This window comes from Nanorana parkeri, unplaced genomic scaffold (genome assembly GCF_000935625.1).
Source record: "Nanorana parkeri isolate BGI_ZX_2015 unplaced genomic scaffold, ASM93562v1 scaffold128, whole genome shotgun sequence".
Classification (NCBI taxonomy): Eukaryota; Metazoa; Chordata; class Amphibia; order Anura; family Dicroglossidae; genus Nanorana; species Nanorana parkeri.
The window spans coordinates 661,183-685,748 of NW_017306396.1; the positions used below are offsets into that span (position 1 = coordinate 661,183).

The window sequence follows — 24,566 nt, forward strand, 5'->3', positions numbered from 1 at the left end:
TATATATATATATAATGTAACGGTTTCAGGAGCTTTCCTTCCAGTGCAGAAATGTAATAGAAGAATGGTGACACGCTGCTAGGAATTGGTCAGATTTGGTTATTCCTAGGGACTTTTGGAGATATTGGATGTCCCACAGGCCTGGGTTCCACTGAAAAGAATATGGTAGTGCTTGATCTTTACTGCAATGCAGTTTTCAAATCTTGTTAGATTTCTCACAAAACTTTAGATCATAATGTATATCTTAAGTCTAGATTTAAATTATTAGTTATGCAAACTAGTGGTTTCAAGCAAATACATATCTTTCCAGCTATGCTTGTGTGTGGATGAGACTGTAGTATATAGCTGGAAAGTAAACAGTACAGCAAACATTTCTAAATTGTGTATAATAATATATAATTATCATCAGATGCCTTCTGCATAATAACCAATCTTGCCTGTTTTCAATCATGGCTTATTTAGAGGGATCTGTTGTTTCTCCCACATGTGAACTGCAGTATTTAGGGGGAGCTCAGGAATATCATATGTTGCAGAGGTTTTTTTTTCATCATTTAACCTTTTCATTTCTTACAAGTCCTTGGAAAGACAGGGCTGAGGGATACCCAGCTGGTAACGATTTGAATAGAAAACCCATCCACAAGTCCTATTTCCTGCTTTCTTAAAAGAAAATCTATGGGGTCCGACCTTAAGTTTCCCTTTTATTGTCATGCGATCATATTTCATGCTAATGCCAAGGAGATCTCCCATTTATAAAAATGAAATTGCAAAAGCTGCTCCTTTCATGGACTGTGATAAATAGCAGCCATAGTAGATGCTTTAAGGACACATTAAGCGCCAGTCTATGTTACTTTCCAGAAATACTTTTTAACCATTGATAATATTAGTGGATAGCCCTTATGCTTTGAGAGCAATTTAATGTATTGGTGTGCTTTTCTAATAAGCTTAATATTGTAAGTAAAATATTTTTGATACTAAGAAATGAAGCTCCTTATAATAAGATATGGTTATAATTAAGAGCAGATTCACTATTACACACAGTAGATCTGTGCCTATTGGGGAAAAGTAAAAAAGGTAGTTAAACCCTCTATAGATATTGGCAACCCCATTTTTTCCTATAATTCAAAGAAAGTCATTCACCTCATATAAACTTATTTATACAGTATCACAATACACTAAGTTGACAAAGAAAGAAAGAACATAGGAGTTTTGTGTTCTGCCCTGAAGGTAATGTACCTACAGGCTCCAATGGAGGAATTCCAGCCCTGGACATAATAAGCATATATGATCATTAACCCACAGGTTGCATAATGGACACTAGCATATAGTGGCAGTCAGGGTCGGTGCAAGGATTTTTGCCTACACAGGCGAAGGTGGTACGGGCGTGGACGGGAGAAGAGATCTACCGATACCATTTTTTCTAGACCGAGTACATTAGTTATAGAGGGCAATTCCCAGCAATTCATTACACAACAATGATGTGGAGGGTCTCACCAGGGGCATATGTAGAGGGTTTCAGCAGGGCAGTTGAGTTCCCACTCTCCCCCACATCCTCTCTGCTCCCGTATGTCCCTTCTGCTACCACTCTCCCCCACATCCCCTCGGTTTCCACATCTCTCTTCTTCCACCACTGTCCCCATATCCCCTCTACTCCCACATCTCCCCTCTGGTCCCACTGTCCCCCAAACCCCCTCAACTCCCACATCTCCCCTCTGCTACCATTGTCCCCCACATCCCCTCTACTCCCACATCTCCCCTCTGCTACCACTGTCCCCCACATCCCCTCTGCTCCCACATCTCAATATGGCCGCAAGCGACCGGCATAATGAGTGGGGCAACTCAGATTAATAACGTGCTGGATTAGTCTGACCCTAGTTCATTTTAATACTTTATTGCTGTGTAGTATGTATATAGCACTCCCTCTCTCTCCTCCCGGCCACTCTGAAGCTGCAGCGGCCAGGAGGAGAGAGAGGGAGCGCTGAGAGGTGTGATCGTCTTAAAGAGGCCCCCCTCCCAGTCTGCATCTTTACGCCGCCACATGGGATGGGATCACAAGTACAAAGCAATGTACCTAGCATGGTCCCTTCAGTAGGCAAGAAGCACAGTCAGTGTGCTTCTTGCCTGATGAAGGGACCATGCTAGGTTCCGAATGCAATGTTTCAGAACCTAGCATGGTCCCTTCATTAGGCAAGAAGCACAGTGACTGTGCTTCTTGCCTGATGAAGGGACCATGCTAGGTTCCGAACCGTTGCTTTGTACTTGTGATGCCATGTGTATCTGACATCATTAAAGAATGGATTGATGCATTGGACCTAGGTGTGCGAGTTACTACTTCTTCTACATATGTATTCAAGCTGGCACACCTAAATAAGCTTCACTGTAACAGGTGACTGTTAATATACAGAAAAATGTGCCAGAATAGCATACTGAAAGCTAACTTGACCTAATTTCATTCACACTATCAAAATAGTATATGTTGTCATATTTTTCCATTTTCAACCTTCACGGATTTACTATTTACTAATACTTTGGAACATCTAATCGCCAGCATTGCCATGGCCAGACTAAACCTACCAATTCTCTCTGCCTTCAGTTAGTTTGATGAGTTCAGTATTAGTATCTTATTTTCTTAGTATTTCTAATAACAGAGGATTAACGTAAAACTAGAAAAGAAAGTAAACCAACACACAGTAGTAAAATACCTATAATGTGTAATATCATAACCTCACACTTTACCACACAAGAGCATTGCTGTGAAAACGTGGTAAATAATTTAATTAATGTGATTTGGCTGGGCAGCATTCATTATTGCTTTGTTACCTTACTTAGCAATTAGGTTTTTGTTTTCCGCCTGTGAAGGGTTAAGAAAATCAGCGCAGCAGGCCAGGAAACATAATATGGCTTTAATCTTTCTGTTACATCTCATGCCATATGGGGTGGGGGATTTTTATGTTTCCCATAAGCAGGCACACAAAAGCCTTTTAAGGAAAGCTGTGACTTTGTTTAATAGGCAGTGGAGATACCTAATTTGCTGAATTAATTGCTTGCTGAAATAAGATCTAGTAAAAATAGATTACACAGTGGTCCTCTAGAGAAGCAATAGCATACACAAAGTGGACACACTGTTTACATGTATGTAAACCTGCAGTTTGTACTCATTCTAGCTGCAGCTAGTGCATTGAAATGAAATATTGTGCTTGCGCAGTAATTTTGGCAACTAATAAAACCACTAATAAGTCACTGGTTTAGGCTGACAACTACTGTAACTAGCCGATATTTTAAGTAATGTAACGAGTTTAGGCAATGTTAGTGGTGATTGCCCTATACAACGTACATTTCCAGAAGATACTGAACTCTTGTATGCATCAAATGGCCTGTTATCAAATGTAACGTTTTCCTGTATGTTGAATAACTTATGTTTGACCGTCTTTTGAACTTAAATCTCTCTGTCCCTCTTTGCATCCTAGTTTTCTCTTACAGTAATACCTTGGTTTACAAGTAACTTGGTTTGAGAGTGTTTTGCAAGACAAGCAAACATTTCTGAAAAATTTTGCTTTGATATACAAGCAATGTCTTGCAAGAAGAGCAAAATTTTGTAGAAAAGCACCACCCGAACAAGGCTGTAGCAGTGCGAGCGATGAGTCTGTTTAACGACAATGCATGTCACATTGGATAGATTCCTTGTTAAGGTTTCACGAAATGAAAAAGATTCCATTGAGTCAAGAGATAGCAGTGATTCCATTAGTGATAGTGAAAGTCGTCCTACACAATAATCCTCCTCTCTTGTCCCCCTCTCACCAGCCACGAAGGTACCTGTAATTGGTTTAGTTTTCTTTATATTTTGTACAGGTTTATATTACAGTATTGTGATCATTTTTATATGAATATTTTTGGGTTGTGGAACGAATCATCTGAATTTCCATTATTTCCTATGGGGAAATTCGCTTTGATATACAAGCGCTTTGGATTACAAGCATGCTTCTGGAACGAATTATGCTCGTAAACCAAGGTATCACTGTATTTGATTCTGCTGATCTATAGATGAAAGGACTACTAAAGAGCAACTGTTTTCTCACTGTTCTTAATGTCCACCCAATATTAGTATATTGTTGTTTCTGGTGATTCCACAAACATGGAGGAATTTGGTCTTTCTGTGCTATATAAAATAATAAAAAAAGTAAAAAGATGGACATGTCTTCAGTTTAAATCTTTTTAGTGCTTAAAGTGTAAATCTTTTCCATGTCTGAAACTTGAGAGGTATTAACTAGAAAACCTCTGTGGTCAATTAGTAATGTGCTTCAGCAGCAACAGCAATCAGCATGTTTCTATTTTTAGCAACAGGCTGAGGGTGATTTCATAAAAGTAATCTGGGCAGCTGTATAGAAACCCAATCACTTTTACAGGACTAACAATCTGGGCTTGATTGGCTAGAGTAGAGGGCAAGGGAGACATTAGGGGGTCTAATAGACCCCTCATGTTAACATGAAGAATGCCTGTCACCTGCCCAGTGCTATCATATGGGGGACTATTTTACCACTTGTGATAGCAATAAAGGTAAGTGGAAATAAAGAAAAGTATTTTACATTTTGAAATCAAATAAAAAAAACAAAAAAAATGCAAAAGCACCCCTGTCACTCTGCACACACACATACAAATACCAGTGAGAGCGCAGGGAGCACATGTGTATGCAAACAATGATTGCATCTCACATTTTGTATATCACTACTCACTCTGGAGTGAAAACATTCTAGGTCCCTCATTTATGGATAACTCTAAACTGACAAACTGTAAAGGCTTTTGAACAGTTGCCTATTGATCATTTTGGGTACAGTAATATTCTGACGTTTCACAGGTGCACACAGTTGTGAGACTTGATATACTTTTATCTACTTATTCAAACACAACCCCATCTTTTCTTTTGCACAAAAAAAACCTGTAAATTATATTGTGTTTGTGAGCACTAAAATTCATGTTAGTGTATTTTTTATATATATTTGATTAACGGTTGTGGAAATATCATGCAACATAGAAATTTGCAACTACCACCATACGCAAACATTTAAAACTATCTATTGCCTGAAGTTTGGAATTTACCAGAAAGGAGTAGGATTTAGGGGGGCCGATAGTAAAAGCAGTAAACTTCTCTCAGTTTACCATGAAGCCCAAGACATAGGCAAAATGATCACCAATGTTTGTTAGTGCATTAAAGGATTTAGAAGATCCATCCAAGTCCACCACTGCATCATCAGCATAGAGAGATCCACACTGGATACCCAAAAGGGAAGACCAAAGCAAGGAAGCATTGGCTCCATTGCCAAAATGGAAATAACGAGCTTCCCTAGTGGGTGCTCCTGGAGGAAAGCTCCAAATACATTTTTGTTTGTATGGATTCTGGCCAAAAGGTCCATATACAGGAGTTTAGTCCAAATTAGAAACAAACGACCAAAACACATTCTCTGTATTACAGACCAAAAGTAATTCAATAATGCAATTCATTAATTAAATTCCCAGTTTGGCTTTTAATACTATAAATGTTTCATTCATAGAGCAGAGTTCCTTAGACATATGCCACCAGATAGACCCAGAGTAAGTGGAGAGCTAGAAACTCACTGTGTTTCTTATACCAATCCAACTGCAGGCTGTCCAGACCAGGGTTTTTTGGCAGGGAGTGAGGGAATTGCATTGCTGTGTAAGCGGCACCTCTAAGGGAGCTTTTCATCTTCCCCGAGAGTCAAGGTAGATGTATGGTGCCAAACGTCATCAAATAGTGCCCTGATCAGGAGAATGAGTATAGGTCTAGAGATAATTCCATAAAGGTTTTAAAAGTTGCTACAGGACTTTCTCCTGAGGAGTCCAGTATGCTGGAAATAATTTTGGTGGTGATCCCTTCCCTGCCAACAAGGCTAACACCTTAGCACCCCCCTGTTCCCTGCCCCCCACACATTTAACATATTAATCCCCCCTGTTCCCTGCCCCCCACACATAACATAATCCCCTCCCCTTGTTCCCTGCCCTCACAATGTAAAATAATACAAGGAAGCCCCCTCACCTGCTTGTCTTCCTGCAGGGAGAAGGCAAGCAGGCAGATCCCTGGTGATCTAGTGTGATTAGTAAGGTCTGCAGACCTTACTAATCACTTAGTTTTCGACACGGAGCTCACTGAAGAGCTCTGGCCGAAAGCAAGGGAGACAAACCAGCAGGAGCAAGCCTGACCAGCAGGAGCAAGCCTGACAGGAATTTCCACTCGCCTGCACTGCATTTCCACTCGCCAAATGCGAGCAGCCGAGTTGAAATTTTGAGCCCTGATATAAGTTATACATATAAAAGAGATCAGATTGATAAAAGTAATCTTACCAATCTTAAAAGCCTTCTTTTTATATAAAATATATAACCATTTTTGTCCATTACATACTGAGGCTCTGCTTCCTGCTTTGTAGTGCTACACATGGGCTGTGCTGCTCCTTCTCACACGTCTGTCCTGTGTGGCTGATTTCTTATTTCAACAGTTGTCAAGCAGAATGATTGCAATAGCTCATATACTCTGCATCTGGTGCATAATCTAACTAGATCTATATTTGTTACAATAACAATAAAATATGCAGCAAGAATGTTAAAATGTAAGTCACGTCAAAAAAGGTACATACTGCAAAAATAACTCAAAATCCAGTATGTGCTAACTGAAACTACATTATATAATGCCTGTAATACAGACCTCAGTAGTTTCTGTACTGCAGCTTGTGTCTGTGTCCTTCACCGGCAAGCAAGTGCGGCAACAACTGCAGAGATTTTCTGCATTCTAATTTGGTAGAGGAAAAGCTTAAATGTGAGACATTCCAGATACTTGTTTACATAGCAAAGATTAGCCCAGAGCATGTGCCATTAAGTGCTACGCTCAAGTTATATTAACACAAGGGTTGTTTGGGTTATAAACTAAAACAAATCCTTTTCTTGAGTGTTTTTTTCTTGTGTAGATCCAATGAATTTTGCAACCTATGTATAATGTATAACCATAAAATAAACATGTTCCAATGTTATATACATTATTTGTTATCTGCTTTCCTAGCCATTCTTTTGGGCCAAAAACTGAAGTGATCAGTTTTATTACGGTGGATTAGTAAAGCTTAACTTGTGTAACTTCTGCCCTCTGCATTCGGAAAATGCACAGGTATCTCAGTTAAACAAGATTAAGGGGCCAATGTATAAATCTTTCACCCAATGTAAAACTGGGTAAATGGTGTTCATACAGCATTACAGTATAGAAATTTCCTAATCTCCTGGGCCCCATCCAGTGGTGGTAATGCCATCACTGGATGGAGCTGAGGAGCATAGGAAATTCCTGAGGAGCTTCCATAGGAAGCTCCATCTAGTGGTGGTAGTGCTGTGCGAATGGCATTCACCCACCTTTACACTGGGCCGAAGATTTATACATTGGCCCCTTAACAGGTGTTATTCATACGTAGCCATATCAACAGGACCAATGTGTTCGGTATAGCATTTTAAATTAAATTGCACATTTATCTTTTTATCTAATTTTGGTATAGTTCATATACAAATACTGCTTTACATTATTATAAATCAGGAGAATTAAATTAAAGTGACCCTTGGTATAAACAAAAATACATATTTTGCGCTTTACTATATCGCAGGGCAGGGTGAATCCTAGGAGCCAGGTACCATGGCTCCTTAAGATTTACAGCTGGCGCCCAACTTTTGATTTTTTTTCTAGTTGTCAATGTTACTGGCGCCTAACAATTTTCTGCTGACTTCTTTATTGGACACACTGGCTCCTGAATAACATTAATTTCTGCACCCCTGATACCGTATGTTCTGCATTGCTACTCAGGCAGGTTTACCTCTATTTGTCATGTATATTAATGTACAGAACATTGCTAACTAGTTCCTGCAGAGCTTATAATTACATAAAGTTTATTAGTCATTTTGTCAATAAGTCCAGTAAATGTATGCTTAGTAAAAGGATCTGGGCAGATTGAAATACGGTAGTCCCTTGCAATGACAAAATGCCACAGTCCAATCTTTTTACCCTCATCAAGACTATGTTAGGCTATATATAGCTCAACATTTAACTTCTAGTGCATTTCCCGAATAGCATATGTGAAATTTTAACAATACAGTGATTGTTTATGCTCACATCATGCAGGGAAATGGGTAAAGTCATCAGACAGCGGAAGCTTGTATGAGGGAGTGAGTCCTCGTAGCAGCTGACATAGATGTACTAGAACAATGGATAGCAGCTGTCAGTTGTTCATTTACATGTATAATTCACAGAACCTACGACATCTAGGAACGCATTTCTTCAGTTGACATTTTAGTCTCACTTCTTATATTAATGTAGGAAACACCAGCAAAATCCCCGAAAAAGATGGCTATGAAATAAATATGTTGTAGCAGAAATGTTAAAGTAAGTCTGTCATCAGAGAAATAAGGGAACTGTCACTGCTGAGCTCTTTCTGAAAAATAATAGTTGCCTGTCTATTACACTGATCCACTGGCTTCAGTCCCTCCTGAGTCACTGATCCAAAGTTCGCAGAACAGAACAAACTCCATTGTAGATTGGATTCATTTTTTTTAACGAGTAACACTTTCAAACTGCTTCTGAGATCAAGCTCTAAGGGAAGTACGGTATGTCAAATGTAATGCCAAGGGTGGTTCTTAAATGACCATGGTACTTTTCTCATTTTTAAGGACTCTCTATCAACCTCAAATACTATGTAACTATGTAACTATGTAATAGGAGGCGCCATCACAGTCATTTAATGACAGTTGTTTAGGACAGCATTGCCATTACCAACAGAACATAGTTCAAACATATGACAGCTGCCTGAATCCAGGCTCTTTATTTAATTTGTAGTCCATAACAAGAAAACTGAAAGAGATGTGAGACAAGAAAGCATAGCCCAAGGAGTGAGTACTTTGAGCATTCTCCTCACAGTCCCCATTATAGTTTTTTATGTTCCAAGGGCACTTTTAGGGTCTATTAGGGTCTATTAGTACAATGTTCTTCATAGATGCCTGATGGTACAGGTCAATTCAAGACACTTAATGCACCAAGTTGGTAAGAAAGCATATATGAGTACTGTTAAAGTGGACATAGCATCAGTTCTATTTTTTCTTGTTAAAGAAGACCTCCGGGCAAACAAAAACATAGCCTTGCAGTGGGGCTACCCCTGCACTGCAAGGGTTAAGTGCTTATTTTGTCAATAGGGGCTCAAGTAGAGCTGTATTACTCACATGATCCTCGGTCCCGCCATCTCCCTTTGGGCTGCTAGACCGGTCTACACAGCCTCCTCCCCTGGGCTCCAGCAGTCTAAGGACTGCTGACGTCATGATGTTTTTTGCAAGTTCACTGACCTGCATTAGACGTGAGGACACCAAGGGACTTTCCTCACCCAAAGATCAGCTAAGTAATACAGACAAAACAAGCACTTAACCCTTGCAGTGCAGGGATAGCCCCACTTTTTCATTTACCCAGACTTCTTCTTTACATGCATGCATGCTAAGTAATATGTTACCTCAGAAATCACAGAACTCGCAATGAGACAATGCCTTCATCTGGTTTTGTCTACAAAAAGACAGAGCCATCTTTGTTCAGTCATCATCCAGGGACAGCATCTACTTCCTGAACTTAGATGCTGGCTCAGTGATTTCACAATCATGTTAATCCTAAAGTGTCCGTGTAATTCTTGGCTGTGTTCACAAATGTCTGGCACAAATCACAAAGCCGCCCCCACACTACAAAGTTACAATGTTGCAATTAAAGTCCATATCTGGGTAAAAAACAAAATCCCCTTTCAGTGCGGCTACCCCTACACTGCAGGGGTTCACTGCTCGTTCATGTCTAGCGGTATAGTGACTTTTACTTGATGCGCACTACCCTTGCAGTTATCACTAACCTTGTCCCACCCACACTCCAAGTTTTGGTCTATCTTTGGGCATGCTTATGTATTATGCAAGGCTACGGGCAGAAAAGGGAAGAAGCTGAGGGTGCCAGTGCTAAAACCAGCCAGAGCAGGAATTAAGTAAAAGTGCTTTACAGTGGTCGCCTAGACATAAACAAGCAGTCAACCCAGGGGTAGGCAACCTTGGCACTCCAGCTGTTATGAAACTACAAATCCCACCAAGCCAATACCTCTGGAAGTCATGCCTGTGGCTGTCAGAGTCTTGCAATGCTTCGTAAGACTTGTAGTTCCACAACAGCTGGAGTGCCGAGGTTGCCTATCCCTGAGTTAATCCTTTCACTCTGGTGGTAGCCCAACTGCAAGTGTTTTTTACCCGGAGATAGGCTTTAAATAAATTGTACTAACTAGGTTTGCAGGCCAAAATGCAGTGTGCAGCATGGAAAAAGACCAAGTGACTTATTGAATGGTGTGATTTTATCTGCCAAGTCATGGGCAGCAGGCAGTGAGAATTCTGATAAGCATAGGCTTGATTTAAACTTAAAATACCACTTTGACTGTCACGCACAGTTTCAGAAAGAATCAGTAAATACAATGGACTTGTTTAAGGTACATGTCCAAACCTGACTACAGAGATTACCTAGCAGGAAACCTCTTGCTTCTGTGCTCTGTATATCTTATATACATTTCACCTTGTGGATTATCCGACAAAGAAAAGCATACCATTCTTTGAAAAGTCATAGAAATAGGTATGTATAGCTAGTCCATCATATTTTCTTACTGTTAAAGACAATGGCTTTAGAGTATGTATGGTGTTTGCCCAGGCTGGGCTTCATATCAAGATGCAATATGCACTTGTCATTGTGGTTACAAATTCCACAGCGGAACATGTTCACAATTTCATGTTGTCACAAAAGTAAGACAGCTTTGTGTGACAGTCTGTCATAGGATTTATTTGCTTGGTGTATACAGTATTAAAATGTACAGTATATATAGTCAAAAAAATTTTTTTTTTAGTTTGGAATAGATTAGGGAAGGCTTAGAATCCCTGTCAATTTCTCTATGTTTGATTTTACTGACGATATTCATCCCCTCTCTTTGTCATGGAACCATTATCAGTATTACAGAAATTAATGGAACATCCAGAATTTTACATTTTTCACCAGAAAAAGAGATGAGGGTAAAACTAACAATGAGAACACTATTTCTCCTGACAACTGTCTGTGTGATGAATTTTTATCACTTTGTAGGGAATTCTTCTCACTTCCTGTTGCATCCTCAGTACAGGAAGTGAAGGGATATCTCCCCATGGGACAAAGACAGTAAAAAACAATCTAATATAGATTTTAACCCCACTCTATCTAAAACTAAAAAGAAAAATTTCAGCTATACATGTACTTTAGACTATCTTTTATAAGCTGAATGTGTTAAAGTTCCTTTGAAGCAAGACGCCTATGTAGATGAGCTGTGATGGAAGCCACCACTTGCTGACTAATGCAGCACACACTAGTTCCAGAGTAATGAAATGTCTGTAAATACACTCACCTTCTCAGCCCTAGAACTAGCTTGTGGCACAAGCCAGGGGAAAAACTGTTACCATCAGAGCTTGTTCCTTTAAACCTTGTTTCACAAAGAACTACCGTATAGCCAAACCTTTTCTTGGCTTTACTTCTCTCTTGGGTCACAGGAGTATATTTACTAATATACTCCTGTGACCCAAAGTCAGCATCTAGCTGGCTACTACCTTCTATATGCTGACATTGCAGACACACGCTGCAGCCGGGAAACATCCTGAAAATATTGTAAGGATCCACCTGGCTGCCTGATTGACAGCTGGCTCTGCCTCTTTAGAGCTAGAGCCAGCTGTGTCTGCCCCTTCCCTGTCTGTCCCTTCAATGAGCACTGGAGAAACAGAGGGAGGGGAGGTGGAATCTTTGCAGGGATTCAGTCACTGCTCCCTGCAGGGAGAAGCCATGAGCTGAGCCATCCTTGGTTTGTGATCGCTCAGTTTTTGAGCTATAGAGCCAGTGAGTGACAACTGCAGTGTCACACACCGGCTCAAGCTTTTGGGAAGAGTACATTTTACTCCCCCAGTAGTTCTCCTTTAAGCCACTATGTCCTGTATGCTTGCCACCTTAGCAAACATGCTAAAACATTACACAGATCTCTAAAATCACAATAACGATTTTGAAAATAGGGTTATTGTATATGTATTGGCAGTCACATGTATGAACCCCAATGACTACATTTCAACATTGCTTTTTGAGCAAAGAACTAGATATTTAAAACGGGGCAAGTAAATTGGTATGTGCTTAATTATTTCTTTAGTTAGATTACTCAAACATTTCTCTTTGCCATTTCACAATGGAATGTATTCTATTTGTGGTAGCCTGGATACAGTATTTACTGCCCACATCCATTGGTTACCAATGTGCTGGGTAAAAATTACCACTTTTAATATACATCTACAGTAACCAATGCACTGCTGTCCTAAGTATTGCTATAATGCCTTGGGGCAAATAAATGTCATGTGACACTGATAGTGCTTTGATGGTAAAGTAAAGTTGGCCAAACACTTATAGATTTATTTTATGCAGCCTGCGGCCTGAACGAAAGAAGTCCTATAGATTCCTCAATGGATGGAAAAATTCCCTCCATCAAGCTATTGTATTCTGACAGCCGGCACCTGCCTCTCTCAGAATACGCAAACAGTGACTGCAGCTGATTTGCAGAAATGACTGTTTGGCCTAAAATTTTAACATAAATTCACTGAGTAATCAACTTGTCGAGCTGGCAGGGTTGTCGACTGTTGCCATTCCTGTGAATCGGCCAAAATTCTTGCAGTGAATGGCCAGTTTAAGTCAAGACTCGAAATCAACAAAACCACATACAGAGTGAGTTTCTATAAAACACAAAATTGGTCCCTACCATAAAAACTTCCCCTTCTGAACTAATCATACACAGTAAATTGTACAGACTGGTGTCTGCACACAGCTCTGATATGTATGAGAGAACTCTTGAAGAATATTTCTTTAGTGCAATGCTACTATAACCATACTAGGTACCCTGCCATTCTTGTGAATATACATAGTTATTTTAGTAAACAGCAACATTGTTCATCTTACACCTCTGAAAGTTTGGGGCGACCGTTTTACAGCTCATTTTCTGTTTCCCAAGTATTTCTCTAGTTTTTACCAACCTTTATGAATGCATGCTTTGATTGTGTCCAAAGACTTATGTTTGAATACTGCATTCATTTAGACATTTTTTTATGGATGTTTGTATCTATGTATAGTAGCATGTGTTCAGTCAGTTCATGTACATGTAAGTCTGCATGCAGACTAAAGAGGGTCTGTTTTCATAAATCTTAAACTGGCTTATTAAAACATCTATTCAATAACCAAGGTTATTGTTGCAGTCACGCCATTAGCGTAAGAAACAGTCTATAAACTGTCTAAACAGATTCCACTCATTGGCCTCACAGACCTGGAAAACAATACAAGAGATTGTGAAGCGGGAGGTGAGGGTTGAGGGATGAAAGAGATGTCCGCATGTGAGCAATTTAAAGGGATTTACAAGGAGAGAAAGTACACAGCTCACTTGTTTCCATAAAGAAACCCTACATACGGTATGCATTTGACAGGAGCTGCATAGATGTCTAAGAGGGTGCTTACACCTGAAAGTTAGTAGGGTGCCGTATTAATACAAGATACTTTGAGTACTGCTAATGAGTGAATCAATGCCAGTCTCTCTTCTAGGTCTACATTTCCAATTAAACTTAAAATTCATGCATACACCATGCTTACTGAAGGATCACACAAGCAGTTATATTAGCCTTCCTTTATTAAAATAGAACGTCTGAATGGCCAAGCAATGATCTATGGTTATTCAGTGCAAACATTTGTTTATAACTCCATTGTGGTCGGTGCTCACTCTCTTCTAGTATAGAGGAATCCAGCTGCATGATAGAACTCTCTTTGCCCTCTGACCACATTAAGGCAGTATGTGCATATACTGACATGAATGACAAAGTGCACGAAAACAGCCTCAGTATAGACCACATGTATGAGCTTTTGTGTACACTGGTTGAATCAATACTCAGGGCCAGATTTACCATTTACCATTAGGCACAATAGTCCTGTCAGCAACTCATAATATACACTTTGGCTTTGATATCACCATTGCAAATTGCACCATCATGGATTTATATAGAAAATGTTTCCTCAAGCTACAGCCATTCTTAAAACTTAACTATTATTTCTTCATTTAAAGTGACATGAAGGAAAAGACAAAACCAGTTTTATGTAAATATAGTTTGTCAGAGAAGCAGACCTGTGCCTATAATCTGCAGAGGCACAGAAGTAGGCCAGATTAGAGCCAGTATAACGAGATGGTGAGGAATGTGTAATAAGTGTGATCTCAGCAGAGGTGTATAGTATTGGGCACCCAAGGTTGTGTCTAGAGGCTCCAGTGGTGGAAATCCAACCTAGCCAATACGTATACTATAACCCCAACTTCCCTGTAATGAGTAAATGTTAGGAAGATGATTGGAAAGGTCTAGAGCTTCAGAAAACTGATCTGCCTGATAGAATTCTTACCTCCTCTCTCTCTCTTTTTTGTCTATTACTTTATCACTTACATTTACTTTGGCAAGGCAATCAGTCCTCCAGCTGAATGCTCCATTCATTTCTGATACCTAAAGCCAAATGAGATAAAAATGGCGGCAGCACAGGCAGAGCTGGGAGATTTAAACACTGGTCTCCTTGAAAGTTAAAGGCAGAAGTCAAAATAGGGTAGACTGTTAAAGCTTAAAAAGCAATATAAATAGCAGAATTAAAGGAGATCATATAAAAGTCAACCTAAAGATAGAAAGTCATATAAATTGTTCCGGGTTATAAAGATTGAACACTGGCACTGAAATTAGGTTTTTCATATATTGAGCCACTAAGCCCCATAAGCTACTTCTTCTCTTGTGCTCATTCTGTTTTGAAGGGGCTTCATGGATGAAAAAGTTGAAGAGAGAAATTAGTTGTGTACTGAGACATAGCAGATAGAAACCATCAAAAGAAACCAGGTTCAGCCACAATACAAGTCAAACAGGTTCTCTAGGTCTTCCAGTGAAAAGCATCAATAAACTTGGGAAACCAGTATATTTCATGTTTTATTATGTGTAGCAGAGACATAGAATAGCTGAAGTATGATCCTTTAATATCAGTTCTCTAAAAACAGGGCTACTTTTATAAGGAGACAATAGAGATGGTAAAAAGGGGCCTGGCTTCTTTAAGCCACAGAGAACATGGCTGAGACAATACAAAGCTGTCTTTTGTTTTCATTTTTTTCTCATCCTTACTGATTTATGCTCATAGCTTTTTTGCTTTAGCTGGTAGTGGGCCTCTGTGTGATATACAAAAGTAACAAAAGGAGAACTCCCACTGCAAGCAGTGTGTTGGAAATCACACACTCTGTTAAACAGAGCATTTATTGGTTTGCGGATTTATGATCTCTGTGTTATTTCTGGCTTCTCTAATGGGTTTGAAAAATGGTTCATGCACGTTACTAAGGACATTCACACTTACTCAGCAGTTTTAGGCATGCTGCAAAGCACATGTGGTGGAATTCCCATTGCACTGAACCTGGCTGTACAGTGGCTGACTTCACATGTAGAAATGTTAATCCCTTCCTTGCCAAAGCAATCACAAGTCTGCTACAGTTTACATACTTCAGCTCAAAAAGCATTGTGGGTAGCTTTCCGAAACTTAATACAACTCTTCCAGACTTAGATCAAGCCGCATGCCTGTGCATATAGATAGATAGATAGATAGATAGATAGATAGATAGATAGATAGATAGATAGATAGATAGATAGATAGATAGATTTTGATTCAGTTGTTAAACTACCTAGTTTAATACGTGTGTCTTTTTAGTGGTTAGTAGTTCTTGTCCTGTTTGCTGTTGTGCAGGCACTGTCCATCTTATGTTGTACATGTTAAAGGTTTTCTGTGACTTAAACCAGTACCATTCAGCAGATACAGACACTTTGTGGACTGACTAATATTCATTCTAGCAATTATGTAGGAAATGGTAAAATGACTGAGGCTGGAGACTGTTGACCACACACAGACACATGCAAACACATGCATAATATGATTGACTCAGATTTGTGTAGGCGATAACTTTGCATGAGAAAAAAGATACACCCAGAAATAAATTCCATCTGGGTTTTGTTTCACTTTTAAATAGAATGGATGAGAGTCAGAAGTTGTATCCAGTTTTATTACTGTATTTTTACTAATTAGAAAGATTTCCTCTCACTTCTGGCTCTAGTGAAATAAAGCTAAAAAATAAGAAGGCATTTGTGTCACCTAGCCAGGAAGACGCAGAAAGCAATAAAACCTGGCAAATGTTCTAGTTCCATCACTCTACTAAGTAAATATGCTGTTGTTGCTGTCTTTGTCCTTGACAGAGCTTTTCCATCAATACCTGTCCATGTTACCCCTTGCCACCAGGACAAGAGGTGAGGGTGAACACCAACAGCAATACAAAAACTGACAGTGACCCTGTAGTGTGACAGGAACGTACATTAAGGTGCCCCTTAGAGAGCACTTCTTATGATTATTTTCCCCCCATTCTGGAGCCCGAGCCTGCACAAAAACCCCAACTTCCTGGGTATTGGAAAGGAGACAAAGTCCCCCCAACCCCTTGCACTTGGCATCACTGAGTATCTGAGTAACCAATCACCAAGACTGTTAAGACAGGGGAGGCACCTGAACCTAGTTAGTTAACAGCTATAACAAAGTTTATCTGTTTACAATTTCTGTGGGCTCCAATGATGGTGCCAGGAAAGGCCATACATCATTAACGTACTCATGGAAGTTTTATTGCTGTCAAACTTTGAAAACTTGGGAAAGTGACCCCACATTTCCTGTTCCAGTGACATCCCTTAACAGACAGGCTTAGATAGACAATTGAGAGAAAGTTGGGAAAATCATCCCAAGATGGAGGAAGACTATAACAAAACCAAATAAGAAACAAAAAAGTTTGGGTTGGAATTACGAGTTATTGATTGTGTGTCAAATAGGCAATTCCTTGCTTCTGTGTGATCATTTGAACATCTGCCACTTGCTTCATTGTACTATCTGCAAAACATGGTAAATGACGAGGTACTGTCATAGGCTATCCTTCTGTACTGAGCAAGAAGGTTATAGTCAGAAAATATGTCATATTAATGACTGTGTAGGTATGTAGCAACTGTACAGGTTAGCATAAAGACTTTCTTATTAATGTGTATGTATAGCCAAAACCTGGTTTTTTTTTAGGGAAGTTAAATCATCTGTTTTTTTTCTCTTCTTTTGGCCGTCTGTGTACCATTGGGAATATTTCTTCAAAAGTGAGGGGAATTCCCTTCTTAGACAGTTGTACCCAAAATAGGTGTTAGTACATTTCCTCTTACCTCCTGTACTGGGTTTCCCCTCACTTTCTGTTTTAGTGACAGTGGTCACCAGTACAAATAGATTGGTGAATCTCTCTAATGGGAATTCAACTTGTCTAAACCTTGTTTAAAAAAGGAGAGATGTATTTGAATTACTTATTCTCTTTTTCATTTCTCTACTTATCAGTGATGAACTTACAAGATTAGATTTAAAGAAGCTGCCAGGACTTTCAACTCAGGCCCTGAAGGAGCACCCTTCCCTTGCATACTGGTAATAATACTATGTCACTTATTAATGTTCACTTGTCTAATTACACTGTCTTGGTTTTCTGGCTTTAATTTATGAGTGCTGAATTTCTGATACATTAAAAAGTATTCCATTTCACATTGTTACATCTAACATACACATACATTAACTCAAATGCATTTTTAAAAAAACAGTAATTGCAATGTATTGTGTAATATTGTAGTTGTGCACTTAATTACAGCTGTCCTATATGGAAAGTTTATTAAAAACAAATATGAAACTATAGATTTGGGTTGTTTATTTCATTCATTTTGTATAGGTATAAAATAACTGACTTGCATGTGTGTGTACAGCAAATAACCATTGATTCCATCCTTGTATTATTTTTCAGTGAGGAGAGAGTTACAGAATATTACAAGAAGCTAAATGGGCAGACCAGAGGACAAGCTATTGTAAAGTAAGTTCTCTGTTACCAATAACAGCAGTTGTTTACATCATGTACACATGGCTTCATTTACGATTAGGCACAGTAGGTAGAGGCAAGAAGGCACCTGTTTCCTGTTTACGTATCAGCCACACATTTTCCCATCATTGGTGGATATACGGTTTTCTCATCAGGACTGACCATATAATGAGGCAGTGTCCAAGGTTGTTAAGAGCTCTTAGCAACCTGTGATGCTCTGTGTGTTGCCGCCCAGCTCACTGACGTCACCGGTTGCCAGGAGGTGAGCGGGGACACTCACTAGCCCAACTAGTTGCGCTGCGCAAACTGTTTGCGCTATATAAATACTATGTAATAATAATAACTAGTTGGGCAGGATGCCAGACAGAGCCGCTGACAGCACGGTACAGCGTCCGCCACCGTCCCACACCCTTGTTAAACAAATCAGCCGTGCACGTCTCACCCTCCTCACCACTGACCATTCCCTGACAGCACCCCCACCTCCCAGGAACAATATGGTTTAGGTGGCAATTTACCTAGGGACAGCCCTGCATCTCATATAAGTTTAGTGACACATTGTCCTTATATTCTAAGACAGGTTTAGACCAGCGTAACAAGGAATGTTCGATGAGGTGATCCTAGTAGGGCAGTGTTGCTTTGGGCACCAAAGATTGTTTGCCTACAGGCTCCAGTAATAGAATACCAGCTCAAATAGAAAGGCACAATCTAATACAATGTGGTAATGTTACTGAGCTTTAGAATACTACATATATGCAAATATTTGAAGAGTACTTCCCTGAAAGCCATTCTTTAACTAAAGGGAATTCCATACAATACTGAAAGTAAAAGTATTTACCTGTAAGGGCTGGTTTACTACAGCAGTGCTTGTGAACTTTTTAGTGGAATATACAGTAGTGCATAAATATAAACTTTGTACTGTATTTCCTTATTAAATATGCTGAGTTGTTATTCATGTGTCTGTACATATATACTGTATGTGTGTGTGTTTATATAGAGAGAGAGACAGAGAGCACTGTCTAAATCTTTGAGCCATGATTCAAATGTACATTGCTCTGTGTTGTATTCCAATAGGATATCAATACAACACCACTGAGACACTCTAAAAATGTAAAAATGTAAAGCCTTGTTGCAATTAACAAATAGTCACCAGTGGAACTTGCGTTGGTTTAGGGACTTCTATTTATATCAGCTTCCTTTAAAGGGGTTGTCCACTCACAAAACATGAGGTTTATTTGTGATCATGTGGTTTCCCAGCTTTGTCAGGATTGTGAAGCTAGGGTCCTGAGCCAAAAGGGTGCTAATGAAATGTATGAGGAGCTGTAATATGGAGAAATGTAATTGATCTCCTGCTAAAGTCTTTGTAGGCATCAACACTTTTTAAAGCACAGTTGCATTATAGTCAGCCAATGAAAGTGTGCCTTAATAACTAACATGTGATTTTTATCTTCCAGTTACATGAGTGTTGTAGAATCCCTTCCCACGTATGGAGTGCATTATTATGCAGTTAAGGTAAGTAAACACTTGTTAATTTGTGCTTCTGCTTGAAAAATAATATAGAGTGTGCCCTATCAAGTGTCAAAGTATGCAACAAGTCAGTATATTCTAGTCTGACCAAAGGTTCATTCTCTTTTTGTTTAAAATTTTTGATAAATCATATAGAAGCAGACACATGACACTATGGTCAAGCAACTTTGCATAAATATAACGAAATGCAAGCTTCAAGGGAGAAAAAATAGAGAATTTTTAATTGTGAGCTTAGCAAAAAAAGGATATGCATTTAAGTTTAAAGGGGTTATTTGGATTTGGTCAAGGCCCACATATTTATACAATGACATCACGTAATACCTTACAATGATACATTTCAGGTATCTACACAATTATGTACATTTACTAGTTAGAGTGCCCCATCTGCAAAAAGAAAAGGTTGATGTCAATGGATTACAAAATATAAAGCTGGCCATACACGAGTAGAATTTTGTTTGAAAATGTTTTTTTTTTTTTAAACGTTCACTCAACTTTCTAATGGTTAGTGGGGTCTAATCAATGTTTGTTTTCGACCATAGTAATGAGGAAAATCGAAAGACTAGGAATTAAATTGTTTAACATTTCTTATCTAGAGAATGAAATTCTATCTGTGAATATGATTTTCATTCTGGAAAAATTGTACATATTGTAATGCTTATGTGCTATTTAATATGTCTGGGACTCCATTCAAGTAGCAGGTCTAGATGAAATTTTTAAGGGCTTTCAAACAAAATGAGTTGACTAAATGGCAAGATCAAATGCTCTGGCAAAAGAAATTCTAACAGTCAGAAGTATTTAATATTTATTAGCAATTCATTGGCACAGCAACACAAAAAGGTAATAGGCAAAACTTTTACTCAGTGCCTTTGTACAAAGTAATATTTTGTATCAGGATTTTTGTGAAGCTCTTGACAAGCTTCTGTCTAGACCCAGAAAGAAAGAAAGAAAGAAAGAAAGAAAGAAAGAAAGAAAGAAAGAAAGAAAGAAAGAAAACGTTTTCACCACTGCTGGTGTTATCTGTTTTGCACTAATACACTAATACACTGTGAATTGTTACTGTATACCCCAATGCAATGACATTTGAATTTGTCCAGATTTACATTTAGATTTACACACATAACTGAGGGTCACAGTGACCCTTGTTCCCTACATTTTCAACCCTTGTATTTTCTTACTCCTTACTCTTCAGACTAACTGTCTAGCACTGTCTGTAAAGAAAAGAATGCTATTGAATTATTGATAAGGAAATAGCAGAGATCCCACTTGGGATTTACATAAGTCATTTCTAGTATTATGTGGTCTGAATAATATATGCCATAGGCTGACAGGGACTTACTCCTAATCATAACAGTCCACTTCCTGCTGATAAGGTCTGCAATTAGCCTAATTTATATGAAGCATAACATATACTATATGTTAATAGGTAATTTCCCATGCAGTATTTTTAATGTGCTCTATAAATTACTTTATTGTGGATGACTTGGTGTGAATGGGGGGCCTGCCACCCGGACGTTGTAGACCGTGACCTTTAAATTTCTTATTTATTTATTACAGCCATTTATATAGCACCAGCGATTTATGTAGCTCTTTACATTTTCCAGTACCTCAATCCCTGCCCTCAAGGAGCTTAGACTCAACGTCCCTATCTCACATGCATACACATACATACTAGGGCTGATTTTTACAGGAGGCAATTAATTTGCCAGAATGTTTTTGGGGTTTGGGAGGAAATCCGCTCAAGCAGTAGCACAGGGAGAACATGCAAACTCCATATAGATAGCATCCTGGCTGGTATCCGAACCGATGACCCCAGTGCTTCAAGGAGTGCTGCCCCATAAAATACAAGATACAACCATAAAATATATTGCTACTTCACACAATACTTGCTTGAGATCAGTTATTTTTTGCCTATGAATTGTGCTTTGTAGTGAAGTCTGTATAGAAGGCGATCAGAGAATCACATCTTTTAATAAAAACTATAAAGCTTTTTATTGTTTTAGGTCAACATGCAAAAGATAGTTAATGTGACTAATCTTACTTATGTCCTTGGGCCTGTTCACACATGTCCGTTTTCTTGCAGTAAAATATTTTGAAGATAATTAATTCATTATTATGTATCTAGTTCACATACTGCAGTTTGGCATCTTATTAAAATGTTGCCATATAACATTTGTTGTCTTAAAGTGCAATAAGCAGGCTACGGAAAAAAAAGTTGATGATCAAAAATCATGTTTCATGTTATTGTCCATTTTTTTTTAATTCTGTAGCAAGGACAATCTCTGTTCTTGAATGTTCCTCCTACACATGGCTTAACTAATGAACAAAAACCATACATCATAACACAAAAACAGGTTGAAGTACCCGGGAAAATTCATGTATGCCTATAGGTATAAAATGTCCTCAATGTTATATACATACTGCATGTACATGGAAGGCTGTCATATTTGCCCTTTATACAGTATGCAGACTATGCGTTATTGTTGTACTTCCTGCTTGTCCTCCTAATTTATTGATTACTGGAGAGAGTATTTCTCATTCAAAGTATGTCTATAATGTTATGAGACACTCACAGGGCTGCTGGTAGCAACAAAAATGTGATGTCTGCTTAAGCTTCAGGTCAGACAGGGAACCTTATAATGGAAGTTTTGCACTGCATTTGTGGCAATGAAGAAGTACTTATGATGGTCAAAACAATAATGTGATTTGGGCTGACATGTGTAAAGTGTACATTAATCAAAGGTCCACTTGAAGAAATCATCATTAGGGAAGTGACTGAGGTGCAGCCCTCACAGTAGGAGACAAAGTAGCTTCTAAGTGAGACATTTGTAAGGGTAAATCATATAACAACCATGTTATTTCTACAGCCACCATAGGTCAAGATTTATCCTCCCTATTTATCCAGGTGACCATTGTCACTGAGATAGAAAGTGATGGCAATCCAAAATTTTACATTTGTCAACAGAAAAGGAGGTGAGAGGAAATGGAAGCATTTGGCCTTGTGAACATTGTCTAAGAAGGGAATCCACCTCATTTTGTAGCAATTTCCCTTTCACTTACTGCTGCGTCTGTAGGACAGGAAGTGAAGAGAAATCTCAGACAGCAAAAAATCCAAATCCTAAAAGTTTTATGCACTTCCGTACTCTATTCAAAACTAACAATACATTTTGTCTATGCATTAACAGACTTGGTAATGCCTGAACAGATTTAGCTTCAACACAACTCCCTAAATTGGCTGTATATCATACTACCATTACTTTAGACACTCTTCTATCAGTATGCTACCTGACTGCACCTACAAAACAATGATCATTTTATGTGCCGGCAGGCGGCAGCAGTTGGTAGCACTCATCATTGTAACAAAGAAATATAGGTGATGTGCTGTCACATGCTGTCTGTCTTCACTGTGCCACAACCATGCTCCCCTTTCACACAGCATTGTCTGTAAGTGTTTGTGACACACTATCCTGTTAACAGCCATGCTGACAGCTGTCTTAATCTTTGCAGCAATAAAGGAGCCAGCAATTCTCTGACTATATTTATCATGTAGGAAAGCCATGCACAAGTCTAGAATAATATTTTAAAAGCCTAAGTGAAGACATGGTTTCCCTAATATAATTTCCTTTTTAAACAGTATTTAATGGTAATGGACAATTTGCTTAGTGCATAAAAGTGTTTAATGCACATTTATTCAAAAACATTAACACTAATATGGAATGGACAACCATGAGTCATACGAGTATGAAGCTAAGGTGTCAATATTTGTCATAGAAGGATGCTCCTTGGCTTAAACCTAAATAAAATTTAAAAAAAGATCTGTAAAATTGCCCCTCCACCAAGCTACTTACCAGTTTTTTTATTATTCTTATTCTGCCAGTGTGCTTTTTCTTTTCTTCCTTTCCAAGAGTGTTCCATAGTTAAGCGATCCATGCAATCAACAAATGTGTTTTGTAATGTCTAAATCTATTATTATATCTCGCTTACACCTATTGTTTCTTATGGACCTTCTCCTTTTTCACAGGACAAACAAGGAATTCCCTGGTGGCTGGGACTTAGCTACAAAGGTATTTTCCAATACGATCATCACGATAAAGTGAAACCACGAAAGGTATGTTTATTTTCATTATCTAAACACACAGTTCAGTATTGTTCAGCTTAAGAAATTCCAACTTGTTTTTTTAAAGTATTTATTCAACGGAAATGTGTACTGAAAGAAATACAGGAAAGTGCATTGCTCATTTCTTCTGGAAATGTTGTTGCTTGGTTGCCTCTGGCTTAAAGTGACACTAAACTCAGAAGTTTAATCTTAAAAATGCATTCAAGTACCTTAACTATTAACATAAATGTAGCTTATTTGTGTATCACTAAGCTGTAGATCTTCAAATCATCTCTGATTTGGTGCTGGCACTGTCCTTCCTTGGAGGTATGTTAAAAATAAATCAAGGCAACTGGACTTGCTGTATTTTACTTCAAGAAAAATACAGCAAGTCCAGTTGCCTTGACTTATTTTTTACAGATATACCATGACCTGGATAAATGAAAACCTTCACAGACTTCCTTCTGGAGGGTGGCTACTTTTGTTCCCATGGTCGCTGTATGTGTTGTAAAGTAGGCACCGCTCCAAGCTCACTCCTGTGAAGGACTAAAATCTCTATACAAATGGGTAAACTAGGGGTCTATTCACAAAAGGGTGAAGCGTTTGGAGAAGGCAGGAGAAGTGAACAATCTAGGACAACGTAGCTGATTTGGAAAAATTCTCAAATTCAGCTCACTTTCCAGTTCAGCTATGTTGGCTTAGATGGTTTACTTCTCCTGCCTTCTCCAAACTCTTCACCCTTTTGTGAAACGACCCCTTAAATGTGAGCTTGTAGTCCATCACAGGAGTGAGCTTGGTGCTGTGGCTACTTCACAACACAAACAGGGACAATGGGGAACAAAGTAGCCACCCTCCAGAAGGAAGGACAGTGTCAGCACCAATTCAGATACGATTTGAGG

The 24,566-nt window shown here is 38.8% G+C and overlaps 1 protein-coding gene across 2 annotated transcripts in view; it reads left to right on the forward strand.

The window, feature by feature from the left end:
* FRMD4A (FERM domain containing 4A) overlaps window positions 1-24,566 on the forward strand; it is a 246,056-nt gene that overhangs the window by 166,338 nt on the left and 55,152 nt on the right. For both annotated transcript variants that reach the window (XM_018553740.1, XM_018553741.1), the window contains exons 8-11: window positions 17,528-17,611; window positions 17,979-18,044; window positions 19,502-19,559; window positions 23,593-23,679. In XM_018553740.1, coding sequence (XP_018409242.1) covers window positions 17,528-17,611; window positions 17,979-18,044; window positions 19,502-19,559; window positions 23,593-23,679 — 295 coding nt within the window. The remainder of the gene's footprint in view (window positions 1-17,527; window positions 17,612-17,978; window positions 18,045-19,501; window positions 19,560-23,592; window positions 23,680-24,566) is intronic.